Source organism: Bos mutus, chromosome 23 (genome assembly GCF_027580195.1).
Source record: "Bos mutus isolate GX-2022 chromosome 23, NWIPB_WYAK_1.1, whole genome shotgun sequence".
In the NCBI taxonomy this organism is placed as follows: domain Eukaryota; kingdom Metazoa; phylum Chordata; class Mammalia; order Artiodactyla; family Bovidae; genus Bos; species Bos mutus.
Window position 1 is genome coordinate 21,885,042 of NC_091639.1, and position 26,523 is coordinate 21,911,564.

At 36.3% G+C, this 26,523-nt stretch overlaps 2 protein-coding genes across 2 annotated transcripts; both read left to right on the forward strand.

The window, feature by feature from the left end:
• The first annotated feature begins 10,429 nt into the window (after positions 1-10,429).
• On the forward strand, positions 10,430-11,395 carry LOC102283835 (olfactory receptor 14J1). Its single transcript, XM_005908947.2, has one exon. It carries the CDS (start codon positions 10,430-10,432, stop codon positions 11,393-11,395), a length of 966 nt encoding a protein of 321 aa, XP_005909009.2.
• Positions 11,396-16,017: 4,622 nt separating this feature from the next.
• Positions 16,018-17,038, forward strand: LOC102284661 (olfactory receptor 14J1). Its single transcript, XM_005908950.3, is given in 2 exon segments — positions 16,018-16,950; positions 16,952-17,038. Coding segments are annotated over 2 exon segments (1,020 nt in total).
• Positions 17,039-26,523: the final 9,485 nt, after the last annotated feature.

Sequence of the window (26,523 nt, forward strand, 5' to 3'; positions counted from 1 at the left end):
CAGTCAGAATGGCTGCGATCCAAAAGTCTACAAGCAATAAATGCTGGAGAGGGTGTGGAGAAAAGGGAACCCTCTTACACTGTTGGTGGGAATGCAAACTGGTACAGCCACAATGGAGAACAGTGTGGAGATTCCTTAAAAAACTGGAAATAGAACTGCCTTATGATCCAGCAATCCCACTGCTGGGCAAACACACTGAGGAAACCAGAAGAGAAAGAGACACGTGTACCCCAATGTTCATCACAGCACTGTTTATAATAGCCAGGACATGGAAGCAACCTAGATGTCCATCAGCAGATGAATGGATAAGAAAGCAGTGGTACATATACACAATGGAGTATTACTCAGCCATTAAAATAATACATTTGAATCAGTTCTAATGAGGTGGATGAAACTGGAGTCTATTATACAGAGTGAAGTAAGCCAGAAAGAAAAACACCAATACAGTATACTAATGCATATATATGGAATTTAGAAAGATGGTAACAATAACCCTGTGTACGAGACAGCAAAAGAGACACTGATGTATAGATCAGTCTTATGGACTCTGTGGGAGAGGGAGAGGGTGGGGAGATTTGGGAGAATGGCATTGAAACATGTATAATATCATGTATGAAACGAGTCGCCAGTCCAGGTTCGATGCACAATACTGGATGCTTGGGGCTAGTGCACTGGGACGACCCAGAGGGAAGGTATGGGGAGGGAGGAGGGAGGAGGGTTCAGGATGGGGAACACAGGTATACCTGTGGCAGATTCATTTCGATATTTGGCAAAATTAATACAATATTGTAAAGTTTAAAAATAAAATAAAATTTAAAAAATAAATAAATAAATAAAATAAAATAAAAACTCATGATGACTTGATAGACCTTAACCATTTGATCTCTCTGATAGAAACTTTTACCACTGTCTAAAATTATTTTAATAACTTTAAATAGACCAAAGGATCCCCATTCCTTTTCATAACTCCTCTAACTCAGCATAAAATCTAAATATGAGTTCTACTTTATAGTTAGGTTTACCTGACCCTCACATGAATATCAAAGTCTTCTTAATCTTATTCCCTATTGTTATCTTAATCCTTTCCCTCCATCTTATTCACATTCCATTGCCCTAATTCAGATTCTCTATCTTGATTTTAAATAAGTTTGCAAGCATGTGACCCTGAGCTGAGAAGAGTTTATGGATATATTCAGTGTGGAGATTATAGTTATTTCAATAACTGTGTCTTCAACTGTGTAATATGCTCTCTGCTGCACAACAGACCTTTACACCAACCCAAGCAGTAGTTCACCTTCTAATCTCTTAGACACTTATTGTTATCTATGACTGAATTTCTAAAACCTCCAAACGGTTTCTTCAAACCTTTCTTTTCTCCATAAGTTTGATTATTCCATAAAATTATTTTCCATATATAATTCCACTTTTCTAATTTAAATGGCTTCAAATGATTGCTGTTCTTTAGTTGCTAAGCCTTGTGCTACTCTTTTGTGACCCCATGAACTGTAGCCCTCCAGGCTCCTCTGTCCATGGGATTTCCCAGGCAAGAATACTAGAGTGGGTTGCCATTTCATTCTCTAGGGGATCTTCCCAGCCCAGGGATCAAACCTGCATCTCCTGCATTGGCGGGCAGATTCTTTACCACTGAGCCACTGATTACTAATGTCAAAAAACAAAAATTCAGCCTAATAAATTTTAAGATTTAATTGGTTTTATTTAGCAAGCCATAAATCAGGTAGCTTCCCATCTACCAAGTAAAGAGAAGTTATACATAATAGGAGACTTTTATAGGCAGAAGGAGAAAAGACTGGATTGTTTCAGGTTCAGGTAAGCTACCTAGGGGGATGAAAAGGGACTATGTATTAGATTACCTCACTGGCGCTATCAACAAAAATTTAATCAGCCTCAGCCTATCTAAGAAATAATTTGAAAATTTTATTCAAGCCAAATTTAAGGATTATAACCCAAGAAGAGCATCTCAGAAAGCTCAGAGAACTGTTCCCCCATTAGAAGTCAAAACACAGTTTATATGTTTCTTGGGATAGAGGGCTGTACATCAAATGATGTATTCTTGACAGTTTATATAATCAGATTTTAGCACCTTCATGGTGAGTCATATGACCCTAAACAAGATCAAGAAGAAATGTTGTCTTTTAAAGAGTTGGCTTGAGGCTGCCAACTTTATGGATGATCAGGTGTTCCTGCCAATAAGACAGGTTTAATGAACACATAATGTAGAGACACAATTCACTGTGTAGGAAGAGAGGAGGCTAAGGGCAGAGAAGAAATTTTATGTTTAAATTTTTATAGTACCGTCAGAAAGTATTAATTTTATTTCAGTGCTTTGACAAGAAAATTCCAGACTGACTAGCTAAAACTACACTCCTTAAGGAGGCTGTAACTAACAATTAGGTTAGTTTTTTTTTTTTAATAATTATTTTATTTTTATTATTATTATTTTTTTTTTACTTTACAATATTGTATTGGTTTTGCCATACATCAACATACATCCGCCATGAGTGTACACATATTCCCCATCCTGAACCCCTCTCCCACCTCCCTCCCCATACCATCCCTCTGGGTCATCCCAATACACCAGCCCCAAGCTTCCTGTATACTGCATCGAACCTGGACTGGCGATTCGTTTCTTATATGATACTATACATGTTTTAATGCAATTCTCCCAAATCATCCCCCCTCCCTCTCCCACAGAGTCCAAAAGACTGTTCTATACATCTGTGTCTCTTTTGCTGTCTCGCATATAGGGCTGTCATTACCATCTTTCTAAATTCCATATATATACATTAGTATACTGTATTGGTGTTTTTCTTTCTGGCTTACTTCACTCTGTATAATAGGCTCCAGTTTCATCCATCTCATTAGAACTGATTCAAATGTATTCTTTTTAATGGCTGAGTAATACTCCATTGTGTATATGTACCACTGCTTTCTTATCCATTCATCTGCTGATGGACATCTAGGTTGCTTCCATGTCCTGGCTATTATAAACAGTGCTGCGATGAACATTGGGGTACACGTGTCTATTTCACTTCTGGTTTCCTCGGTGTGTATGCCCAGCGGTGGGATTGCTGGGTCATATGGCAGTTTTATTTCCAGTTTTTTAAGGAATCTCCACACTGTTCTCCATAGTGGCTGTACAATAATAGTGGGAGACTTTAATACCCCACTCACACCTATGGATAGATCAACTAAACAGAAAATTAACAAAGAAACACAAACTTTAAATGATACAATAGACCAGTTAGACCTAATTGATATCTATAGGACATTTCACACCAAAACAATGAATTTCACCTTTTTCTCAAGCGCACATGGAACCTTCTCCAGGATAGATCACATCCTGGGTCATAAATCTAGCCTTGGTAAATTCAAAAAATTGAAATCATTCCAAGCATCTTTTCTGACCACAATGCAGTAAGATTAGATCTCAATTGCAGGAGAAAACATATTAAAAATTCCAACATATGGAGGCTTAACAACACGCTGCTGAATAACCAACAAATCACAGAAGAAATCAAAATATGCATAGAAATGAATGAAAATGAAAACACAACAACCCCAAACCTATGGGACACTGTAAAAGCAGTGCTAAGGGGAAAGTTCATAGCAATACAGGCATACCTCAAGAAACAAGAAAAATGTCAAATAAATAACCTAACTCTACACCTAAAGCAACTAGAAAAGGAAGAAATGAAGAACCCCAGGGTTAGTAGAAGGAAAGAAATCTTAAAAATTAGGGCAGAAATAAATGCAAAAGAAACAAAGGAGACCATAGCAAAAATCAACAAAGCCAAAAGCTGGTTCTTTGAAAGGATAAATAAAATTGACAAGCCATTAGCCAGACTCATCAAGAAACAAAGGGAGAAAAATCAAATCAATAAAATTAGAAATGAAAATGGAAAGATCACAACAGACAACACACAAATACAAAGGATCATAAGAGACTACTATCAGCAATTATATGCCAATAAAATGGACAATGTGGAAGAAATGGACAAATTCTTAAAAAAGTACAACTTTCCAAAACTGAACCAGGAAGAAACAGTAAATCTTAACAGGTTAGGTTTTATGTCTCAGTTTACTTTTCTTTTTTCCTTTCCTTTTTTTTTTAAAAATTTTAATTTTTTAATTTTTTTTAACTTTACAATATTGTATTGGTTTTGCCATATATCAACATGAATCCACCACGGGTGTACATGTGTTCCCAATCCTGAACCCCCCTCCCACCTCCCTCCCCATACCATCCCTCTGGGTCATCCCAGTGCACCAACCCCAAACTTCCTGTATCCTGCATCGAATCTTGACTGGCAATTAGTTTCTTACATGATATTATACATGTTTCAATGCCATTCTCCCAAATCATCCCACCCTCTCCCTCTCCCACAGAGTCCAAAAGACTGTTCTATACATCTGTGTCTCTTTTGCTGTCTCGCATATAGGGCTGTCATTACCATCTTTCTAAATTCCATATATATACATTAGTATACTGTATTGATGTTTTTCTTTCTGGCTTACTTCACTCTGTATAATAGGCTCCAGTTTCATCCACCTCATTAGAACTGATTCAAATGTATTCTTTTTAATGGCTGAGTAATACTCCATTGTGTATATGTACCACAGCTTTCTTATCCATTCATCTGGTGATGGACATCTAGGTTGTTTCCATGAAAAGATGTTCAGCATCACTCATTATCAGAGAAATGCAAATCAAAACCACAATGAGGTACCATTTCACGCCAGTCAGAATGGCTGCGATCCAAAAATCTACAAGCAATAAATGCTGGAGAGGATGTGGAGAAAAGGGAACCCTCTTACACTGTTGGTGGGAATGCAAACTGGTATAGCCACTATGGAGAACAGTGTGGAGATTCCTTAAAAAACTGGAAATAGAACTGCCATACGACCCAGCAATCCCACTGCTGGGCAGAGACCAGAATTGAAAGAGACACGTGTACCCCAATGTTCATCACAGCACTGTTTATAATAGCCAGGACAAAGAAATGGATTTTAAAGAAATGAAGGTTCCTAGTTAGATTAGAGAAAGAAAATCTGTTTCCTCAATTCTCAACAAAATCTGGAAAAGTATACTAAACTTAAAAAAAAATTTTGATAACAGTGTTTGTCACAATTTATGATCCATTTTTACACAGGACTTCATGTCACTATATTAATAATATAATATATATGCTAATATTTATATTAAAAAGTTTATAGTATTAATTTATTAATTCTTGATAAAGCAGTGTATTTCTCAGAGCTTGTATGTTATACTTCTCAGAGGGTATTCGAGGTTGTTAAATAAAAATGCTACATCTTCTTGAGTTTATTAGTTTTGCTTGAAAGTCTAGATAAAATTTAAATAAATGAACATTCAAACTACTATCTTGTATTGGAACAAGTATGGATCTATTATGCTGTGGAAGTTGCATACATTTTTAAGCAAAAACATGGGACCACAAAAAAAATTAGCACTGCTGTTGGAAGTTGCTTCCTATATGCCCCCCCAAATCCTAAGGGTATGTTTTGATTTACCTTCAATATTACAGACATATCAGAGCAAAAACTTGAGACTTAAAAAAATTCTGAATTTTTAATATTTTTACATAAATGATATCTGCTATTTTAGAATTTTATACATTAAAATACACAGTTAAATGAATTACAGTACAGGTACTATCAAGCAGGCAAATAAATATAGTACAATGCTGAAAACAAAATTAATGAAAAAATTTAAATATTCTTACAAATATTACTAAAACATCAGTAAATTTATTAAATTTTATATTAGTAAATTTTATAAATAGCAAGTCATTAAACTGAAAAATATTTTGTGATATAGAAAGAGCAGTAGGAAGCATATTCAACAAGGTAAAATTATCTATTTCAAAACAGTCTAGTGTCTATTTATTAGAGGAGCACTAGAAAATTCCCAACGATGTCAAAAACAAATCAAGGCTTAGATAATGTGGCACTACACAGATTCCTCTTTCCTACCATGTGTGAGATCCCATTTTAACATCTACCTTCTAATTCCTTTGAGGTGACTTCCCTGGTGGCTCAGACGGTAAAGCATCTGTCTACAATGCGGGAGACCTGGGTTCGATCCCTGGGTTGGGAAGATCTCCTGGAGAAGGAAATGGCAATCCACTCCAGGACTATTGCCTGGAAAATCCCATGGGCAGAGGAGCCTGGTAGGCTACAGTCCATGGGGTCGCAAAAAGTCGGACACGACTGAGCAACTTCACTACTATTCCCTACTAGGGAACAGGCAGAGGAAGAAAACTGGGTGAAAACTCAGCAGGAAACATGAGTATGCAGGCCCTCCTCCAGGACGCCTACTCAATTCCATTTAAATAACATACAGCTGACCCTTCAACCACACAGGTGTTCATCTGCCTATTTTACAGACAGCCTCTTAAATCCTCCGTTCCTAGACTCTGCAGATTTAAGCAGCTTCAGTACTGGTACAGCACAGTAGTACTTACTATTGAAAAATATCCACATATAAGTGAATCCAATTCACATATAACTGAATCTAATTCCTTTGGGACCACATAATTCAGGAAAATAAAATGTGAGTCTAAGTGATGAGTGTCTTTTCTGGATTGACACAGTTTTTAAAAAAACACTTTTTCCTACTTCTTGCACTCTTACTCTATGCCATATTTTGAGATGACTGGATCCCAAGATAGATAAAATCTGGATCCCCCAATTATTGGAAAGAAAGAAAGAAGCACCAACTTCCCAAGTCAGATTTTATGTGCATAAGAAATACAGTGGTGGTGGTGAAAGTGGCTAAGTCGTGTCCAACTCTTGGGACCCTGTGGACCCCGCCAGGCTCCTCTGCCCATGGGATTTTCCAGGCAAGGATACTGGAGTGGATTGCCGTTTCCTTCTCCAGGGGATCTTCCCGACCCAGGAATCAAACCCAGGAATCTAACCCAGGTCTCCTGCATTGCAGGCAGATTCTTTACCGACTGAGCTACGAGGGAAGCCCAAGTATTTTGTTTTAAACCACTGGGATTTGGAATTGATTTATTACTGCAGCAAAACCTATGTTACCTTGACTAAAATGAGTACCATACACATAAAATCCCAAATGTAAGAAATTGTATTATTTAAATATAATTGTAAAAAAAACACTTAAAGCTGATACCTGCAGTAAATATTGCAGTTAGGTAAAATATCAGTATTCCCATTATGAATCATGTAAAATTACTAGAAATATAAGCCACTTTTGTTCGTGCTGTGCTTTACAACAATAGTCCTGTTTATAAATATAAGCCAGCACATGATTTTCTGAGTTAGAATTATAAAATTTAAAATCCCTAAATTTCTTTCTAAATCTACAGCTTGATTGGTGAGAGTGTTATATACAGAACACAAACCAGCAAGCAGGTTTATAGTCGTATTTCTTACATTAGTTGAACTTGTACAGAAAGATGGCACTACTAATACAAAGGTATCCAACTGAAACTTTATCACTCTTTTTACCACAAATACTTTGATTTTTCATAAAGTAAATTCTGGGGAAATTTTTCAGTTAATAACTACATTGGACCAGAGCCTTAGGACCACTTGCTTATGGCAATAATTCTACATGAATCAATCTTAAGAGTTACTTTAATTTTCTAGATTAAGGGTAGCAGAAGAAAAAAGAAACCTGTTAAACAAGTTCTAGTATTTTAATCCTTGGTATTCAGAAGGAAAAATAGAGTGGGGATAGTTAGGTCTTTCTCCTCAATCACATAGCACTAGGTTTTAAGTCAGCAAATCCTTGAAAGTAAAAGGTGAATGAGATTTCAGGTCTTAAATTCCTCACTCATCTGTCTGTGACATGTTCTCAGACCATAATGAAATAAAACTAGAAATCAGCAACAGAAAGATAACAGGAGATTATCCAAGCCTTTGAAACTTAAGTAATATTCCTCTAAGTAATCCATGGATCAAAGAGAAAATCAAAGGAAATTAGATAGTATTTGGAAGTAAGTGAAAATAAAAACGCCACATATCAAAATTTGTGGGATGCAGTGCTTAAAGTGTAATACTTATTATTAAATGTTCATTTTAAAAAAGAATAAAAATCTCGAATCAATAATCTAAACTTTTACCTTAAATAAAAAACTAAAAAAGAGAAACAAAATGAACCCACATAAAGTAGAAACAAGGAAATACTAAAGAAAAGTGTAGAATTCTGATTTAACATTTCCTCCCTGCAACATTTCCCCTTTGGTAACCACAAATTTGCTTTCGGTATCTGTAAGTATGTTTCTGTTTTGTAGACAAGTCCATTTATTATCTTTTTAAAATGAAATTCTACATAAGAGTGATATCATATGATATTTTTCTTTCTCTGAGTTTCTTCACTTAGTATAAAAATCTCTAGGTCCATCATGTTTCTGCAAATAGCATTATTTCGCTTTTTTTTTTTTTTACATTTAGGCATAGATGTAAGATTAAACATTTTAAAAAATTTATCTTATTGTTTAAAAGGTAGATCTCATGTTTAATGTTCGTACCACAATTTTTTTAATGTCTTTCCATTGTCATAGGTATTTGAAAACAGAATACATTTAATTTTGGATGTATTACCCATCTGTGGTAGCCTATTGTTAAAATGGTGAGTGGATTATCAGGTTCAGAGTTATTTTAGAAAAGATATAGTATTTGAATGAAGTCTAGACTCAATGACAAAGAAGTTGTCTTTTAACTCTAATTTCTTTTGATTCTGTAATTTTGTATGCATTTATGTAACAATTACTAAACATTCTCTTTTTAAATGAGATCCATACAAACATGCGTGACTTCATGGGTGACCAATAAAGTTAAAATTGATCTTTCTTACTAGAGAAACTTAAGTCTGAACTTATACTGTAGAAAATAAACTGTATATGTTGTAGCAGAATCTAAGATTCAGTTCAACCCAGATGATAATTAACTACTTTTCACTGAAGCAGTCCTTGAGGGACAGGTCCATGAAGTCCCATGCTTGCACTCATAGTGTTTACGTGAAACATCAACCACACTGAACAAGTTTGTTCCCTAGTGCCAGGGCAGCACTGATTTCATGGGCTGTCCATAGGCTCATGGGTATCAAGGGCTCAGTGGGAAGTTAAAATGTCTCTGGGTCTATGCTCACTGTTTAATCTTATATGAAAACATCTCAGTCCTTTCCCTACATGAAAATTACAAAGATCAAGCCGCCAGCTCAATTCTAGAATAAAGATGTCCACTTTTAGGATTAAAAGAGATTGGTTCCTACTGACGAAGATCAGCTCTGGTGAGTGAAACTTCTCTATATTTTGTGAAACATTTTATAGCTGTGCTCCAAAATTTCTATATTTCCTTTCACATTTCGTTTGTTTTTTAAACCATGTTTTTCATGCTTTTGTACCCATTAGTCCTCCCAAATGCTTCTAGCAAATCCACAAATGACCCTCACAATGGTAAATTCAATACTTTTATTGTTATTTTAAATTTCCTTTCTTACATTAATGAATCTACTGTACATGGGGGCTTCTCTGGTGGCTCAGTGGTAAAAAAAAAAAATCTGCCTGCAATGCAGGAGGTGCAGGAGATGCGGGTTTGATCCCTGGTTTGGGAAGATCCCCTGGAGAAGGACATGGCAACCCACTCCAGTATGCTTGCCTGCAGAATCCCTTAGACAGAGGAACCTGGTGAACTGCAGTCCACAGGGTCACAAAGAGTCAGACACAACTGAAGCAACTTAGCACACACTGTACATTTTTTTTTTAAACATCTGTCTTCCATTGGCTCTATGATGTCACTCCTTACAGGTGTTCTTCTGTAAATATTCTTTCTCAGTCTGACTCAGTCCTCTTCTCTACATCTATTTAAATTTGATGGCATCTAAAAATCTATCCTCAGACCTCATTTCCATTCTTTTTTTAACTCAAAAGTATTCTTGTAAGAGCACTCTTACTGAATTGGGGGTGTTTCAAGCACTGCCATAGTCTTCTGAGTTCCAAATCCTCATATCTAACTTTATGGTTGGCACATCTCTGACTGGGATTCTCCCATCAGAACTCGTTTCTTCTCCCAATCATCTCCCTGTCACTGTTATCTGTTTCAAAAAATAGGAAAATTTATCTTTCATCTGCACATTCATCTTATCTGCTTATTATCTCTCCAGAAAGTTCTCATAACTTTTTTCAACCTATGTGAAGCTGTTGATCACATTTAGAAGTTCAATTTTTGAAAAAAAGGCTAAAGATTTTTCTGAATTAAATATTACCACATTCCCATGAAGATAAATTTGTCTTGATTTTAGTAGCTCTTTGCTGAGTACACTTAGTTACTTGACTAATAACTGTATCAATATCATACATTCTTTCCTGCTGTTCTTTGGCTTCCTAAACAGAGTCATCCTTGCTATCTTCAGAGTGACATGGCCAACCTGACCTCAGTGAGTGGATTCCTCCTCGTGGGGTTTTCTGCTGACCGTAAGCTTCAGATTTTACACGCACTGTTGTTTTTGATGACATACCTGCTGGCCTTGACAGGCAACCTCCTCATTATCACCATAACTACCTTGGACCATCGCCTCCATTCCCCCATGTATTACTTCTTGAAGCACCTCTCTTTTCTGGACCTGTGTTTCATCTCTGTCACAGTCCCCCAGGCCATCGCAAATTCACTTATGAACAATGGTTATATTTCCCTTGATCAGTGCATTCTTCAAGTTTTCTTCTTTATAGCTCTGGCCTCGTCAGAAGTGGCCATCCTCACAGTGATGTCTTATGACCGGTATGTAGCCATCTGTCAACCACTGCAATATGAGACCATTATGGACCCCTGTGCCTGTAGGCATGCAGTGATAGCTGCGTGGGTTGCTGGGGGCCTCTCTGGGCTCATGCACGCAGCTGTTAACTTCTCCATACCGCTCTGTGGGGAGAAAGTCATTCACCAATTCTTCTGTGATGTTCCTCAGATGCTGAAACTAGCCTGTTCTTATGAATTCATTAATGAGATTGCAGTGGCTGCATTCACAACCTCAACAGCATTTATTTGTTTGATCTCTATTGTGCTTTCCTACATTCGCATCTTCTCTGCAGTGCTGAGAATTCCATCAGCTGAGGGAAGAACCAAAGTCTTCTCTACCTGCCTACCCCACCTATTTGTAGTCACCTTCTTCCTCTCAGCTGCAGGCTTTGAGTTTCTAAGACCTCCTTCTGATTCCCAGTCAGCTATGGATCTCATGTTCTCCATCTTCTATGCTGTGATACCTCCAACGCTCAATCCAGTTATCTATAGTTTACGGAATGAAGCCATGAAAGCGGCTCTGAGGAAGATACTGTCAAAAGAAGAATTCACTCAGAGAAAGATGCATTTAAAAGCCATTTTTAAACTCTAAAGTACCATACAAATAAAAGGTACTGTTACTATGTTTCAGACTGTAGGAGGAATAAATCTGATTTCTTTCCAGAACTCCCTTCTAACTTTTCCGTTCTTTATAGTCTTCTCAAAACATAATTCTTCAGAATTTAAGATGCTATGGTTCTAGGGATATTGGTCTTCTTTCCATAAGTTCAATTTTTATTTTTAGGCATTTTACAGCATTTTTTCTGAAATAAAAGAGAAAAGGCAATTAGTTTGGGACTTGGTGAGCATAATTTAAAGCTGGCTTTTAGAGGTACATGTGTATAGCTGAGTCCCTTCGTTGTTCACCTGAAACTATCACAACATTGTTAACAAATAGATTCCAGACTGCTGCCAAATAAGCTGATTGCGTTCATGAGATAGTGTATCTATGGTGTATTATGTGATTTCCAACAGACCTCCAGGTTTCTTTTGTGCATTAAGTACCCATATTAATTTTCCCTTCCTTTTATGTATTATAATAGCTTTCCCCATACCTATTTATTCAGTCTCTAATAAATGTCAGGTATATTACATACATTTTCCTTTTAATTTTATCAAGCAACTGTTCTACCTATGCCCCATTCTGTCAATTAGGACACTAAATTTAGAGGAGATTAATTGCTTGAGACTTCTCAAAGAATAGCAAATATGTGATTCAAAGTAATATTTGTCTGATTCCAAGCTCACTTATTTGCCTCTACTCATTGCAAATGATTTGTTTCTCCATGTGTGTGCATGCTAAGTCATTTCAGTTGTGTCCAACTCTTTGCGACCCTACGTGAGTATACGTGTTTTTGTATCATCTGTAAAAATAAGCATATTCTACTATTATACACTAATGAGATAGCCTTCAGCAGAATGCTGTTGTAGCCTTTAAAACAGTAAATCTATGTCCTTACAGCTTCAGAAGAAGCCTTTGTAATATAAATTGAATAAATTTATAGTCATATGATTATTACTGAAAAATATTAATAAAATATATAAAAGATGGTAAGAGAATTCAGAAATTACAAAACAACATCATGGACATTACATTCATTTTTATAATATATAATTATAAATAATATAAATTGCATATATTTAAATAATAAATTTATTATTTATAAATTAAATAATATAAATATTTATATATAAATAATAAATTTAATGGACTGAGCCTTTTATGAGATTTTCAGGTACTGTTGCTAAATTTGTTTTAGGATCTTTTAGTAGATAGTTTTATATTTATTAGAGACCACAATGGTTGCCCAAAATAGCTGTTCTAAATCTGAGATGCAATGCATAGGCCTCAATTTCTATAAACAATGATTTCTAGTTTCCCAGGACACGTGACATTAAAAATTTCTTTTAATGTTTAAAATCTTGTTTGCCTTTCTGGAATGCATAATTTAACTATTACAGCAGCTCTCTAAATGTGGCATTCAGTCCATCAGCAGCAGCATCAGGCAGTTTGTTAGGCATTCAAATGTATGGAGGTAACATGAAACCTTCTGAATCAGAATTACTAAATGTAAGGTTTAGGTACCTGTTTTATCAAGCTCTCCAGGAGATCCATACCTCTGCTAAAGTTTGCAAACCGCTGAACTAGGAACAAAATCCCCACAGTTTACCAAGTCACTCCCCCTCTGTGTGAAAAGTTTCGAGTCCCAGGTGACAGAGAAGGAGAGAAAATGAAATAGTCTCATCATTCAGTTCAGGCTTCCATTACAAAAGATGGGGGGATAAAAATCCCAAAAGCAACAGAAACCTTGGGTTCTCAAGGGAAACAACCTGTTTTAAAAGATGTCATTATAGATGAGAAAGGTCAGAATTTTGTGATCAGCTTTCATAACTACCAACACACCAATAGTGGCTGTGGTAAGTTTTACAATCTTGAATGAGGAAAGAGAAAAATGTTTTATGGAAATTGACAGAACGTTATATTCTTCAAATTGAATTTGAAAAAGCAAGACTATTCATTCTAACAAGGAAAATGAGCTGTTAATAAAGGTCATAGATTTAATTCACATGAATATATTACAAAATTAGCAATTTAAGAAAAGTCAATAAATTAAGAAAGGTTCATATTTTATATGTTTATATAAACATTCAGTAAATAATTACACTATAACATATATAGTACTTATATTGTACTATAACAGTAGAGTAACTGTACTATAGTGATATCATAGTCTCTGATATCACCATGAAAGAAAAAGCCTTGAATAGATAAATGTTCAGTGTAATTTTGTCTTTTTTCCCCAATGTTTTTGCGTGTCTTCCATAAATACTCAGAGATTTTAGATGTAAGACAGTGGTATGAATTGCAAAAGGAAAAGGTTTGGTGCTTAGATTCAATTCTGTCACTTAAGTATTCTGAATCTTATTTTTTTCTTTTAAAAATAGAGATTAAAACGCTTAGGCCATAGAAGATAAAAAAATAAAACTTGAGGCATATTTTATGACAAACTCTAGCATGGTGTCTGTCTCATGAAAATGAATGCTCAAAATTTTTCAGACAGTTGATAATCACTGGTGGAAATTTGTCAGACTAAAATACTTAATGTACCAATATCAAAATTAAGTATGGATAATGATGTCATTTATTATTTTATCAGTTCAAGGAAAAGAGAAACAAAAAAACAGGCAGCAACTGCCTCTCCAAGGCAGAAAGGGAGAAACTGTTGAAAGCGTAGCCTTTACTCTTTAATTCTTTCTGTTTTCTATTAGCTGTGAGAGACTTTAATAAAAATGGAGTAAGAGGGTGATATTCTATAGTAACTTTGCAATTCACACCCATAGAGAAAGAGAAAGACTTTTAATTTGGCAGCCAAAGCAAAAGTTTAAAAATTTAAATTTAATGTAATATAAAATTGTAAATCTAATACTATTGACCCCTGCTGGTAGAAGGGGCAGGGCAGATGTTGAGTTCATTCTTCATAGAGGAGGTTGATTTCCAAAACCTGAATTAATGACACACACACACACACACACACAGAAATTTCTGGTGAGATTTCATATCTGTCATTCATTCGCTAGTCATATCTAAGAGAATCTTACTTAGATCAGCACCCCACCCCCATTTCTCATCAGTCTGAGAGGCTTTTGTTAGTTCAGTAGCCTCTCTCATTTACTTTCTTTTTCTCTTCTCTAATGTCAAACTTTCCTGCTCATAGTTCAGATTTATTCTGTCTCCCTTATGTCTCCTCTGACGCCTCTTTTCCTCCTGCCCTCAATCTTGCACATGGTTCAGAATAAAACTCAAAGATATTGCTTCATTCAGCAGTTTTTTGTTTTATTTTTTTTCCCCCCAGCTGCTGCCTAGAACTCACAGGCAGAGAAAAAAATTAAGGAATATGAAAGGTTCATGACTAAGTGACTGGTCAGTTCTCATATGCTGAGCTGTATTTTAATGAATAAAGAACTTTTGTTTATCTCCACCCTGCAAAGCCCAAAACACTATACAATGGCCTAAAACTTGATTTATTTCTTTTGTGAATTGTAGATCACTTTATACCTTTTTAGAGTGTCTTTCTGAAGTTGTATATTGGGTTTTTGAAAGTTTTCCTTCCACATTAAAAGCCACCTCAGAGCAATCACTCTTTCTTCCTCTTCTTTGCAAATACCTTTTGCATGTAGTGGGCTTCTCTGGTGACTCAGACGGTAAAGCGTCTGCCTGCAGTGCAGGAGACCCAGGTTCGATTCCTGGGTTGGGAAGATCCCCTGGAGAAGAAAATGGCAACCCACTCCAGTACTCTTGCCTGGAAAATTCTGTGGACTGAGGAGCCCGGTAGGCTATGGTCCATGGGGTCGCCAAGAGTCGGACATGAATGAGTGACTTTACTTTCACTTTGCATGTAGTAAATAGTCAATACATACTTAATAAATTTAGCTGAAGACAATGTGAAGAGAAATGAAATGAAATGAAATTTCAAAGAGAAAACTGTTAGGTACCAGAAGAAGCCCTAGACAGATTAACACTAAATCTGATAGTGAAATGTAAGTAATTCCTTTGTAAAAGTTTTTTTGTTCTTGATTTCAAGATGTGATTATTAAATAAAATGTTAGCTAGAAAGGCAGTAACACTGCATAATTTGGTTGTTGGCCTCACAATTATAGGAACTTTCTCTTTATTAGAATGGTTTGCCAGGGAAGAACCTTAGATATCATCCCATCCAACCACAATTCCTCTAAAGGGCCCTTCAGAATACTAAAATAGAGCAATATAATCTATCCAATTTTGTGAAACCCCTAATTAAGAACTGATCACTTAATTTCTATTCTTGACTTAAAGCAAAACAACAAGTTTCACTTTGTGGAAATGGAATAGTGTTTTTAGTGGCGGAAATGCAACCATTTTTCTGTGATAGGACCAGTGACTCTGATCACATCTGCACTCAGGTTTACTTTTGTTTTCTGTAAGCTCCCTGAACACAAGATATACGTATACATCTTGTGTATCTTGTGAAGACCTTTGAGTCCCCATCATCTAGGGCACAGCTGATGAATGACAGGTACTCAAAAATTAATTGTTGAAAGAAGCATTGATGAATAAATGAATATTTTAACATCTCTCTACTGCATTTCCTCCATCCTTTTTATCTTCCAGCTGCCAATACAATTTGTACCTTCAAAATGGTTATGGCAAATGTAACCACAATGAGCGGATTCCTCCTCATGGTGTTTTCCAACAACCGTGAGCTGCAGATCTTACATGCATTGCTTTTCTTGTTAATATACTTATTAACCTTAGCAGAAAACCTCCTGATTATCGCCATCACAACTCTGGACCAACATCTCCAAACCCCAATGTATTACTTCTTGAAACACCTTTCGCTCCTGGACCTCTCCTTCATTTCTGTCACGGTCCCCCAGTCCATTGACAATTCACTGACAGGCAATGGCTATATTGCCCACGGTCAGTGCATGCTTCAGGTTTTCTTCTTCACAGCTTTGGCCTGGGTTGAGGTGGCCATTCTCACAGTGATGTCTTATGATCGCTATGCCGCCATTTGCCTCCCGCTGCACTACGAAGACATTATGGATCCCAGAGCCTGTAAGCGGGCTATGATAGCTGTATGGCTGAGTGGTGGCATCTCTGGAATCTTGCATACAGCTGCCACCTTCTCCATCACATTCTGTAAGGCCAAAATAATCCACCAGTTCTTCTGTGATATCCCCCAGTTGCTGAAGCTCTCCTGCTCCAGTGATTACCTAGGCATGATTGGAGTGGCTGCTTTCACGACGATGCTGGCGTTCATCTGCTTCGTCTCCATTGTTCTTTCCTATGCGCACATCTTTTCCACAGTTCTAAGAATACCCTCTGCCAAGGGCCGCTCCAAGGCCTTCTCTACCTGCCTGCCCCACCTCTTTGTTGTGTCATTTTTTCTTTCCACAGGCATTTTTGAGTTCCTAAAACCAACTTCAGATTCTCCAACCGCTTCTGACATTATCATATCTATCTTTTATACAGTAGTGCCCCCAACACTGAACCCTATGATCTACAGCTTGAGGAACGAAGACATGAAGGGAGCTTTAAGAAAGTTACTGTTGCGTGGTGAATTCACCAGGAAAAAAACATTTTTGTCCTGTGGTTGATGGCTGTCCAATATTACACACAGGAGCATATTTAATAACTGGAATCCATTATATATAAATGGTAAAGACTGCCAAAGAATCAGACATGACTGAGCAACTGAGCATTCATGTAACATGTATATAGTAATGTTGAGAAAAAAAACATTTTTTTCCCCATTGATAAACCAAATACTATAACCACAATCCTAATGAAAATGCTTCATTTGACATCTTCACTTTTTTAGACACTGAAATAAGACTTTTTGTTATTCTTTCAAATTAAGAGAAAATAAACAATTATATATAATATTTTAGTGTAGGTCCACTACTTTCCTTTTCCTCCCAATACATATAGACATGCAGACACAAACACGTATCAGGTCATACCAACAGCACTTTTGGAAAAACAGCATAGGCAAAATTACAGCAATAATATTAATAAACAGTGACCAACTGTTTAATTCCAAATGTCCATTTAAATTTTTGTCTTTTAAATGCCAAGTTTACATGCTGATACAAATATATACAATTATTATGCATATTTAAGTAGTTTCACTAATATAATTTTCTTGAATACACAGAATTCAATGGAATTCATATCATAATACATTTAACCATTCACCTATTTTATACATATATATTTTTTCCAATTATTCATTCATGCTAGAAATTGAATTTCTATTCTTCATAATTCCATGGACTAGGATTGTTGAGACAAAACATGTGAAATGTTAAGCTGCTTTGAGAATGTGACTGTATTGTTTTCTAAAAATGTTAAATCATTTTATGTGGCTATTAGGAATGTGTGGCCATGTCAGTTCTACACGTCTCCCGTGATTTATGAATTCATACAACAAACATGCAGAGAGATTCTATTAGGTGGCTGAAATCATAACAGATGCCTGGAACATAAAAGTGTATAAAATATACACACATTGGGTAGTGTGGAGATTTTTCATCTTTATAGCTGCAATATTTTAACTTTAATTATTTTGAATGTGATAGATGAAGAAATTAAATATATTACAATTTTTATTTTGCTCTCATATTATTCATTTTAATTTTAAATATTTTTATTCTTTATCCATTATGTAAAAAGTTTTATAAATCTTAGAAGTCTGTGTTTTATAACAGCGAAAACCATTTTCTCAGTCCCTCTTTAACTTTATTATTTTAATTTTCTTTACTATGCAATCTCATATAATTTGATATGAGTTTCTAAAGGTTGTAGCAACAAAGCTTAATCAGTCTAAGTTACCAGGGATAGTCTTAAGTGACTAATAATTAAATTTTTTTGTTAGTTATTAGACTCTTCAATCCATCTGTAATAATGTATAAATTATATTTTTTATGCTACACACCAACTAAATATGTTAATTTATGAAATATTTCTTTTATTGACCTATTATTTAATGAGCCTACTGAATTATAAAGTATGTCAATTTTTATTTCCATTTCTATGCTTTCAAATTTTTATTAATCTATGTTTATGTATTTAAGCTAGTTAAGTAATATTGTATTTTTTTTTACTGTAGTGATTTAGGTAGAGGACTATTCTTTGATTTACAAAGTATTTTTATTGCCTTGTATTCTTAATTTGAACCTCTTCATTCAGTTCAATAAATATTGCATTTGTTCTTGAGAGCATTCAGTCATTCAAAATTTACAAATTAACTTGGGATATGTACTCTGTTATATAGTTTCTTTTAACCAAAAAATACTAAAATGTTTTATACTAAATAATATTTTGCTAATTCTCTTTATGAAAGTAGCTCACATTTCTCAATAGCCTTTTTCTATGATTTTACATTTGTGTGGTTACTATCAGATCAGATCAGATCAGTTGTTCAGTCATGTCCGACTCTTTGCGACCCCATGAATCGCAGCACGCCAGGCCTCCCTGTCCATCACCAACTCCCGGAATTCACTCAGACTCATGTCCATCAAGTCAGTGATGCCATCCAGCCATCTCATCCTCTGTTGTCCCCTTCTCCTCTTGCCCCCAATCCCTCCCAGCATCAGAGTCTTTTCCAATGAGTCAACTCTTCGCATGAGGTGGCCAAAGTACTGGAGTTTCAGCTTTAGCATCATTCCTTCCAAAGAAATCCCAGGGCTGATCTCCTTCAGAATGGACTGGTTTAAACCTGATTTAATTTCTATTCATGTTGAACACTCACTGCAGGTACCAAGCACCTTTGAACAATGCCATAAATTGTAGGAATTCCCACACTACTCCTACCACTATCTCCCAAGGCAGAAAACAAAAACTCACTTTCTTGGTATTTATTTCAGCTAGAATGTAGACATAGAACCTTGGTTCTGAGATTAGATATTTCAGCCTGAGGTTTTAACTAAGAAAAGAAAAATGTGAGAAGCAGGAACTATGTGGCATCCATTTCTAAAGAAGTTAGTGGTCCAGGCATTCAGTTTTGGGGAGTGGAAGTAGTAGAGTCTGTAACCCTGTTCCCCACATCCCACAATAGGAAATGCAGTCTGTTCAGCAGTGACAGAAGTGTACTCCCTTCTAGGACAGTGTCATTGTCCTGAGCTCATATCTTCCAAGCTTGATTATCAGACCTTCCAAGACCCTGTATGGTATAGCTAGATACAGTTAGGATTTGTTCTGTGTGTTGCTACTAAGAAATTTGAGAACTATAACTGTTAAGAATACTACACTGATTCTTATATCATGAACTTAAACCTAGCCACTTTATTAATTTCTAATAACTCTAGCAGTGATTGATTTCTGTGAAGGTTAGACTCTTACCCTCCCAGAGATACTAGGAGATCAGAAATGTTTCTTCCTTGACAATTATATTTCAAAATGATGGCGTTCATCCCTGAGAAAGACATTCTTGGGTTGTAAAACTGACAAGAAAGGATGTTCCCTGGTGGCCTAGTGGTTAAGATTCCATGCGTTCACTGCTGCAGCCCTGGGTTCAATCCCTGTCAGAGAGCTGAGAATCTACAAGCTTCACAGTGAAGCTGAAAAAAGGGAAAAAAATGATAGGAAATTTTTAAAAATTTATATCTTTAAAAAAATTTTTTTTTATTTAAATTTATTTATTTTAATTGGAGGCTAATTACTTTACAATATTGTATTGGTTTTGCCATACATCAACATGAATCCGCCATGGGTGTACATGTGTTCCCCATCCTGAACCCCCCTCCCACCTCCCTCCTCATACCATCCCTCTGGTTCATCTCAGTGCACCAGCCCCATATCTTTTTAAAAAGGGACAGGAAAAGAGTTTACAATTTCAAATTTTCTAAAGACAGGAGCCTAGAGTGAGGAAGAAGCCAGTGAGTTGGTTCATCAGTCATTTGATGGTGATATGGCCTTTTTGTTACCACTGTTTACCCAAAATGCAAAACAGTTACTGCATGAACAACTGGGAAATACAGAACTTTGCACCATCTAGGGCAGTGATGTGCAGAGAGGGTGATTTTGTCTGTAAGAACATTTGGCAATGTCTGGAGGTATCTTTAGTTGTCACAGTTGCTTGGGAGGATGCTCCTAACATTTAGTGGGTAGAGGCCAGTGGTGCTGCTAAACATCCTACAATGTACAAAACTCCAGACATAAAGAATTATCCAGCCCCAAATGTCAATGCAGCTGCCACTGAGAAATCCTGATCTAGATGCACTGTGGCTTAAGGAAGCTACTACACGACAAGCTAAATATGTTTGAACAATTTTTTTCTCCAAGTACATTACAGCCAAATATAGAAGTAAGAATAAGTTGATAGGATGATGTCAATCATCCAACATTATACGAGAAGAAATGGAAAAGAGGTCATGGGAAAGACTGAATACTGCATTTATGAAGTCTTTATATGATAGGCTGTGTCCATTCATGCTGCATCCTGCAATCAGGCTTTCACTTCTATTACTACACCAAAACTTCCTGCTTATGGCCAGTAATCATTTCATTGCAATTAGCAACAGTGTCATGGTTGAATCATATTTCTTAACAATAATTGTATTTGGTGATACCGACATGAGACAATTTGTAGAAGATGACTGAGAATATGAAAAGTGCCATTAAATGATGCTGCCTAATGACTTACATTTCTTCTGTAAAACAGGTGAAGGTGAGGGCACCACCAATAATGAAGAGAGTATAGATAAGTTAATGAAAAATGGAAAATTTTGAAACAATTCCAGAAGGAAATAGGAAAAATTGGGAACAAAGGACAAATCACTGAAAAATAAGACTGAGTTCATTATTTTATAAAGATAGCAGAGTACATTATTGTGGCATTTTCTCCAGATTTTCTGAGCAAAATGAGTGGAAGAGACTGTTGCTTTGGGGTGTGTGGTGGAAATAAGGAAGGAGAATATATACTCTGGGGAGCTAGAAGTCACAGAAAAAAGCAGAAGTTTTCTACTCTCACTCTTAGAGATGTGACTTTTGGCTCTAAAGGGTGTGGTCTGAAACTGAAGCTATTTTTTAAGCCCCACCCAAAAAAAACAGAAATAGTGTAAAAGACTACACATTATTTGATTCCCACTTTTACAATTGTTTATATGATTACTTTCTGGAAAAGCTGAAACTATAAGCACAGAAACAGATCTATGGTCACAGTGGCTGCTTGGGGGAGAGGGTTCACTAGAAAAGGGTGTGGGTCAATTTTAGGGGGTGATAGGACTTTTCTAGGGGCTTCCCAGATGGTGCTAGCAGTAAAGAACCTGCCTGTCAATATAGGAGACATAAGAGACAAGGGTTCGATTCCTGGGTCAGGAAGATCCCCTGAAGGAAGGCATGGCAACCCACCTCAGATTCTTGCCTGGAGAATCCAACGGACAAAGGAACCTAGAAACCTACAGTCCATGGGGTCTCAGAGTTGTACAGGACGGAAGCAACTTAGCACATATACAGGGGATCATTCTGTGGCTTGAATATGGCTATGACTTCATGACTACAAATGTTTGTTTAAAATCACAAAAATATATAGTCAAGGGTGATTGTTACTATATGTAAATTATACATTAATAAAAATTTTGGAAAAAGAAAAATAGTGGGAGAAAGAGAGAATAGTAATTATATGAGCTTACTCCAAGATCAAGCATGAAGCCTTGAAACGAAGGTAGGATAGTTGGTAGATGTGTGGGTTGTAACATGATGATATCCTAAAATCCTTTAGTCATCTCCTTTGAAATGTCTTTCTAGGACTCGTCTATGTCTTTGTGACATCTTTTCATGTCAATTATTGCATTTACCACATTATATTCTAAACATCTGAAATCAATATCTGTTTTCATCTTTACATGATTAATTATTTGAGGGTGGAGAATTAAGACTTGACTTTTTAAAAATTTCTATTCTCTGATGTCCACCGGATATCACATCCCTTATATTAAGTTGGTAATCAACAGTCACTTTGAATAAACAATAAATGAATGAAGTCAAAGAGTTCTGAGATTAATGAGGAGGCTCAATCCCAGGGATTGAACCTGTGTCTCTTATGTCTTCTGTATTGGCAGGAGGATTCTTCACCACTAGCCCCACTTGGGAAGCCCCTACTAATACTAAATTTGTTTATATCTTGAAATGCACATCAGACTAGTGGGGAAACACAATGGTCAGTTAGATTTTAAGACTTTGACTTATAATTTTTAAACTAAATCAGGTTAAAATTTAAAAAACAATTCCCATTTGAATTAGATGATATTAACACCATTTAAAAATGTGCTCTCTGCCACTTTGAATGGGATAAAAGTTTATGTCCTATGCCAATTAATAACATGAAAACACCCTTGCATAATGTACTTCTGCCATGCATTTGTTTATTTAATTATGGATGTAGTTTAGTCATTATAGTTTAGTCATTTAGTCATTGAGTAGTCATTAGTCATTTATTTTAGAAAATAAAATATAGGAAAGATATAAGTTCAGTTCAGTCACTCAGTCATGTCCAACTCTTTGCAACCCCACGGACTGCAGCACACCAGGCCTCCTTGTCCATCACCAACTCTGGGAGCTTGTTCAGACTCATGTCCATTGAGTTGGTTATGCCAACCAACCATCTCATCCTCTGTCATCCCCTTCTCCTCCTGCCTTCAATCTTTCCCAGCATCAAGGTCTTTTCCAATGAGTCAGTTCTTAGCATCAGGTAGCCAAAGTATTGGAGTTTCAGCTTCAGCATCAGTCCTTCCAGTGAATATTCAGAACTGATTTCTTTTAGAATGGACTGGTTGGATCTCCTTGAAGTCCAAGGAACTCTGAAGAGTCTTCCCCAACACCACAGTTCAAAAGCATCAATTCTTTGGCACTCAGCTTTCTTTGTGGTATGACTCTCACATCTGTACAAGACTACTGGAAAAACCATAGCTTTGACTAGATGGACCTTTTCAGCCAAGTAATGTCTCTGCTTTTTAATATGCAGTCTAGGTTGGTCATAGCTTTTCTTCCAAGGCCAAGGAAAGATATACAATGAGATATATATCCTTTTTCCACATCCATCAATTTCCCTCAAATAAACACTGTTATTAATTTCTTTTTAAATTTTGTTTTATTATTTTATTGAGATAAAGTTGATTTACAACATTGTGCTAATTTCTAATGTACAGCAAAGTGATTTGTTTTATATCTCTCTATATATCTCCTTAGTTATTAATTTATTAATGCACATAAAAAACAGAGGACTTGAGTGAAGGGAGTAGCGGTGGTTAATTTAACCATTTCAAATGTAGTCATAGAAATTCTGTATCAAGGGAATTTAATGATGAATTAAAATAAAAAGATGCTATAGCAGTAGGAGATAATTTCCATTATCATTATCCTATTTTTATCTGAAGTTATTCTTCCTTAGCTCAAAATCTCACTTTTTGTAGGTTCTTAATTGTGATAATACATGTTTCATGAGTTGGAATTACCTAATGAAATACTCCAAATACACAATTTTATTAAATGTATCTATACATATGTATGTTTGTAATATCTGTATATAGCATTTTATATATAGATATAAAATGTATATAGCTTTCAAAGCTAGGTAAAAAGAATTTATAGACAATCTAGTAATAAATACCAAACAAAAGATTGTAATGGGACTTCCCTGGTGGACCAGTGGTTAAGACTCTGCACTTCCACTGCACAGGGTGTGGGTTTGATCCCTCATCCCAGACCTAAGATCCCCGGCCACAAGGTCAATCTTAAAAAATAAAAATAAAAAAGACTGTAATCCTAACAGTAAATTGTGTTCAAATAGGAAAAATCTATACCATGATACACAAACAGCAGTAAAACTGTAGAAAAGCAGGAGATTTTTATTATAAACTTGGACAAATTTATTTTAAATGCTGCAAATAGAAATATCAAGTGGTAAAAAGCTTCCATGCTACAGGGTGAGACACATTCTTTGCAATTATGTTACCTAAATTATTATTCAATTTGGTTTAATTAGAACTTTGGATATGGGAAGCTATTATAACAATGATCCAGGATATCAGAATTACTAATTGAATGAACTGAGTGAATAAATGAATGAATGGTTGCATGACTATAAAGAGAGTTGATATTAACAGAGGTCTAGTTCTCATTCATTCTGGAGTTAGTGGCTCTTAGAGAAAATAAAACACCCTGGAGGTTTCCTAAAGTGTCTTCCTTTCTCTATAGTAATGACTCTACCGTTGACTGGTATTTTGTGCTCAGTTACCTATCTCCTTTTCCTTGGGGAAAGCTTTAAACTTTGAATAAAGTTTATCTCAATGTTCTTTGTTAAGAAGTCTGCCCCCAGAGGCCTCTTCCAGGAGTTAAGTTGTGAGATTGTTAAAACGTTGAGGCAAAATTGAGATAGAAGCGCCAGTGATTGCCTAACAAAGCTGGGGATTCTGGAGACAACCTCATGTGCCCTGATAAATCACCTTGCTCTTCAGGGAAAATAGTTCTGAAGCACTAAAACAATTAGGTACTGACTGACTTGGTGTAAACGTTCATATTTTAATAATACAATTATCTGGAAGTTTTCTAATGAGCCCTCTAGTGGCTGTAGTAGAACAAGACCTTGCTTGACAACAGCCAATTTCCAAGGAGACAAATTTTAATTGCTTGGAAACTGCAAAATGATGGCTGTAAGCAGCTGCTGCTTGATCTATGTGAAATGAATGGATTGTTTCTTGGGACAAGGTTTGATGAGCACATGTCTTTAGTACAGGCTAGCAATCGCCATAATCTCGAGTCTTGGTGAGAAAATAAATACTGTAGGGGCCTTCAAAGTTATTCTAGTTACTTCTTTATATTAGAAGAAGGAATTCAAACTTCATTTTTTCCAAATTCTTTTCTGCTTTGTGATTAAATAATTTAGTGAAATATTCCAAACAGACTGATTCAATCCCTCTTTCTTTTTAACTATTTCATGAAAGCAATAAACCATAAGGCTCATTTTCAGTGTAGCATATACATCCAAGTCCAAGTGAAAGTTGCTCAGTCATGTTCGACTCTTTGTACTGTTGCTGCTGCTCCTAAGTCACATCAGTCCTGTCCGACTCTGTTCGACCCCATAGACTGCAGCCCACCAGGCTCCTCTGTCCCTGGGATTCTCCAGGCAAGAATACTGGAGTAGGTAGCTTTTCCCTTCTTCAGGGGATCTTCCCAACCCAGAAATCCAACCAGGGTCTCCTGCATTGCAGGTGGATTTTTTACCAACTGAGCTATCAGGGATGCATCAGTTAACAGCACAGTTTTTAGATTCAGATTGCTTGAGTTTAAACAATGGCCCAACAGTTGTTAAATATGTGACCTTCAGTTCAGTTCAGTTCAGTTGTTGCTCAGTTGTGTCCGACTCTTTGCAACCCCATGAATCACAGCATGCCAGGCCTCCCTGTCCATCACCAACTCCTGGAATTCACTCAGACTCATGTCCATCGAGTCAGTGATGCCATCCAGCCATCTCATCCTCTGTCGACCCCTTTTCCTCCTACCCCAATCCCTCCCAGCATCAGAGTCTTTTCCAATGAGTCAACTCTTCGCATGAGGTGGCCAAAGTACTGGAGTTTCAGCTTTAGCATCATTCCTTCCAAAGAAATCCCAGGGCTGATCTCCTTCAGAATGGACTGGTTGGATCTCTTTGCAGTCCAAGGGACTCTCAAGAGTCTTCTCCAACACCACAGTTCAAAAGCATATGTGACCTTAGGAAAGCTAATTAACAATTTTGTGGTTCAATTGTTTGTAAGAAAAAGGTAATCCTAGTACCTCTGTCATGTGGCTGTTGTGAATATCAAATAAGTTAATATACTTAGTGCTCAGTCTCTGTCCTGTCCTACTCTTTTCAACCCCATGAATTGTAGCCCACCAGGCTCCTCTGCCCATGGGGATTCTCCAGGCAAGAATACTGGAATGGGTTGCTATTTCCTCCTCCAGGGGATCTTCCTGACTCATGGATTGCACCTGCATATCTGGTCTCTTATATTGGCAGATGGATTCTTTACCACTGAGCCACTTGGTAAGCCCTCTAATATATACTAATCACATTAAATAGTGTCACAATCGTGTCACATACAATAAGCACACAAGAGATGTTAGCTCTCATTAATCTGCTACCCAAATAACAATGTGTTGTT

What these genes read in the sequence shown, in the direction of transcription:
- LOC102283835 (XM_005908947.2), top strand. Translation starts at nt 10,430, where the DNA reads ATGGCCAACCTGACCTCAGTGAGTGGATTCCTCCTCGTGGGGTTTTCT.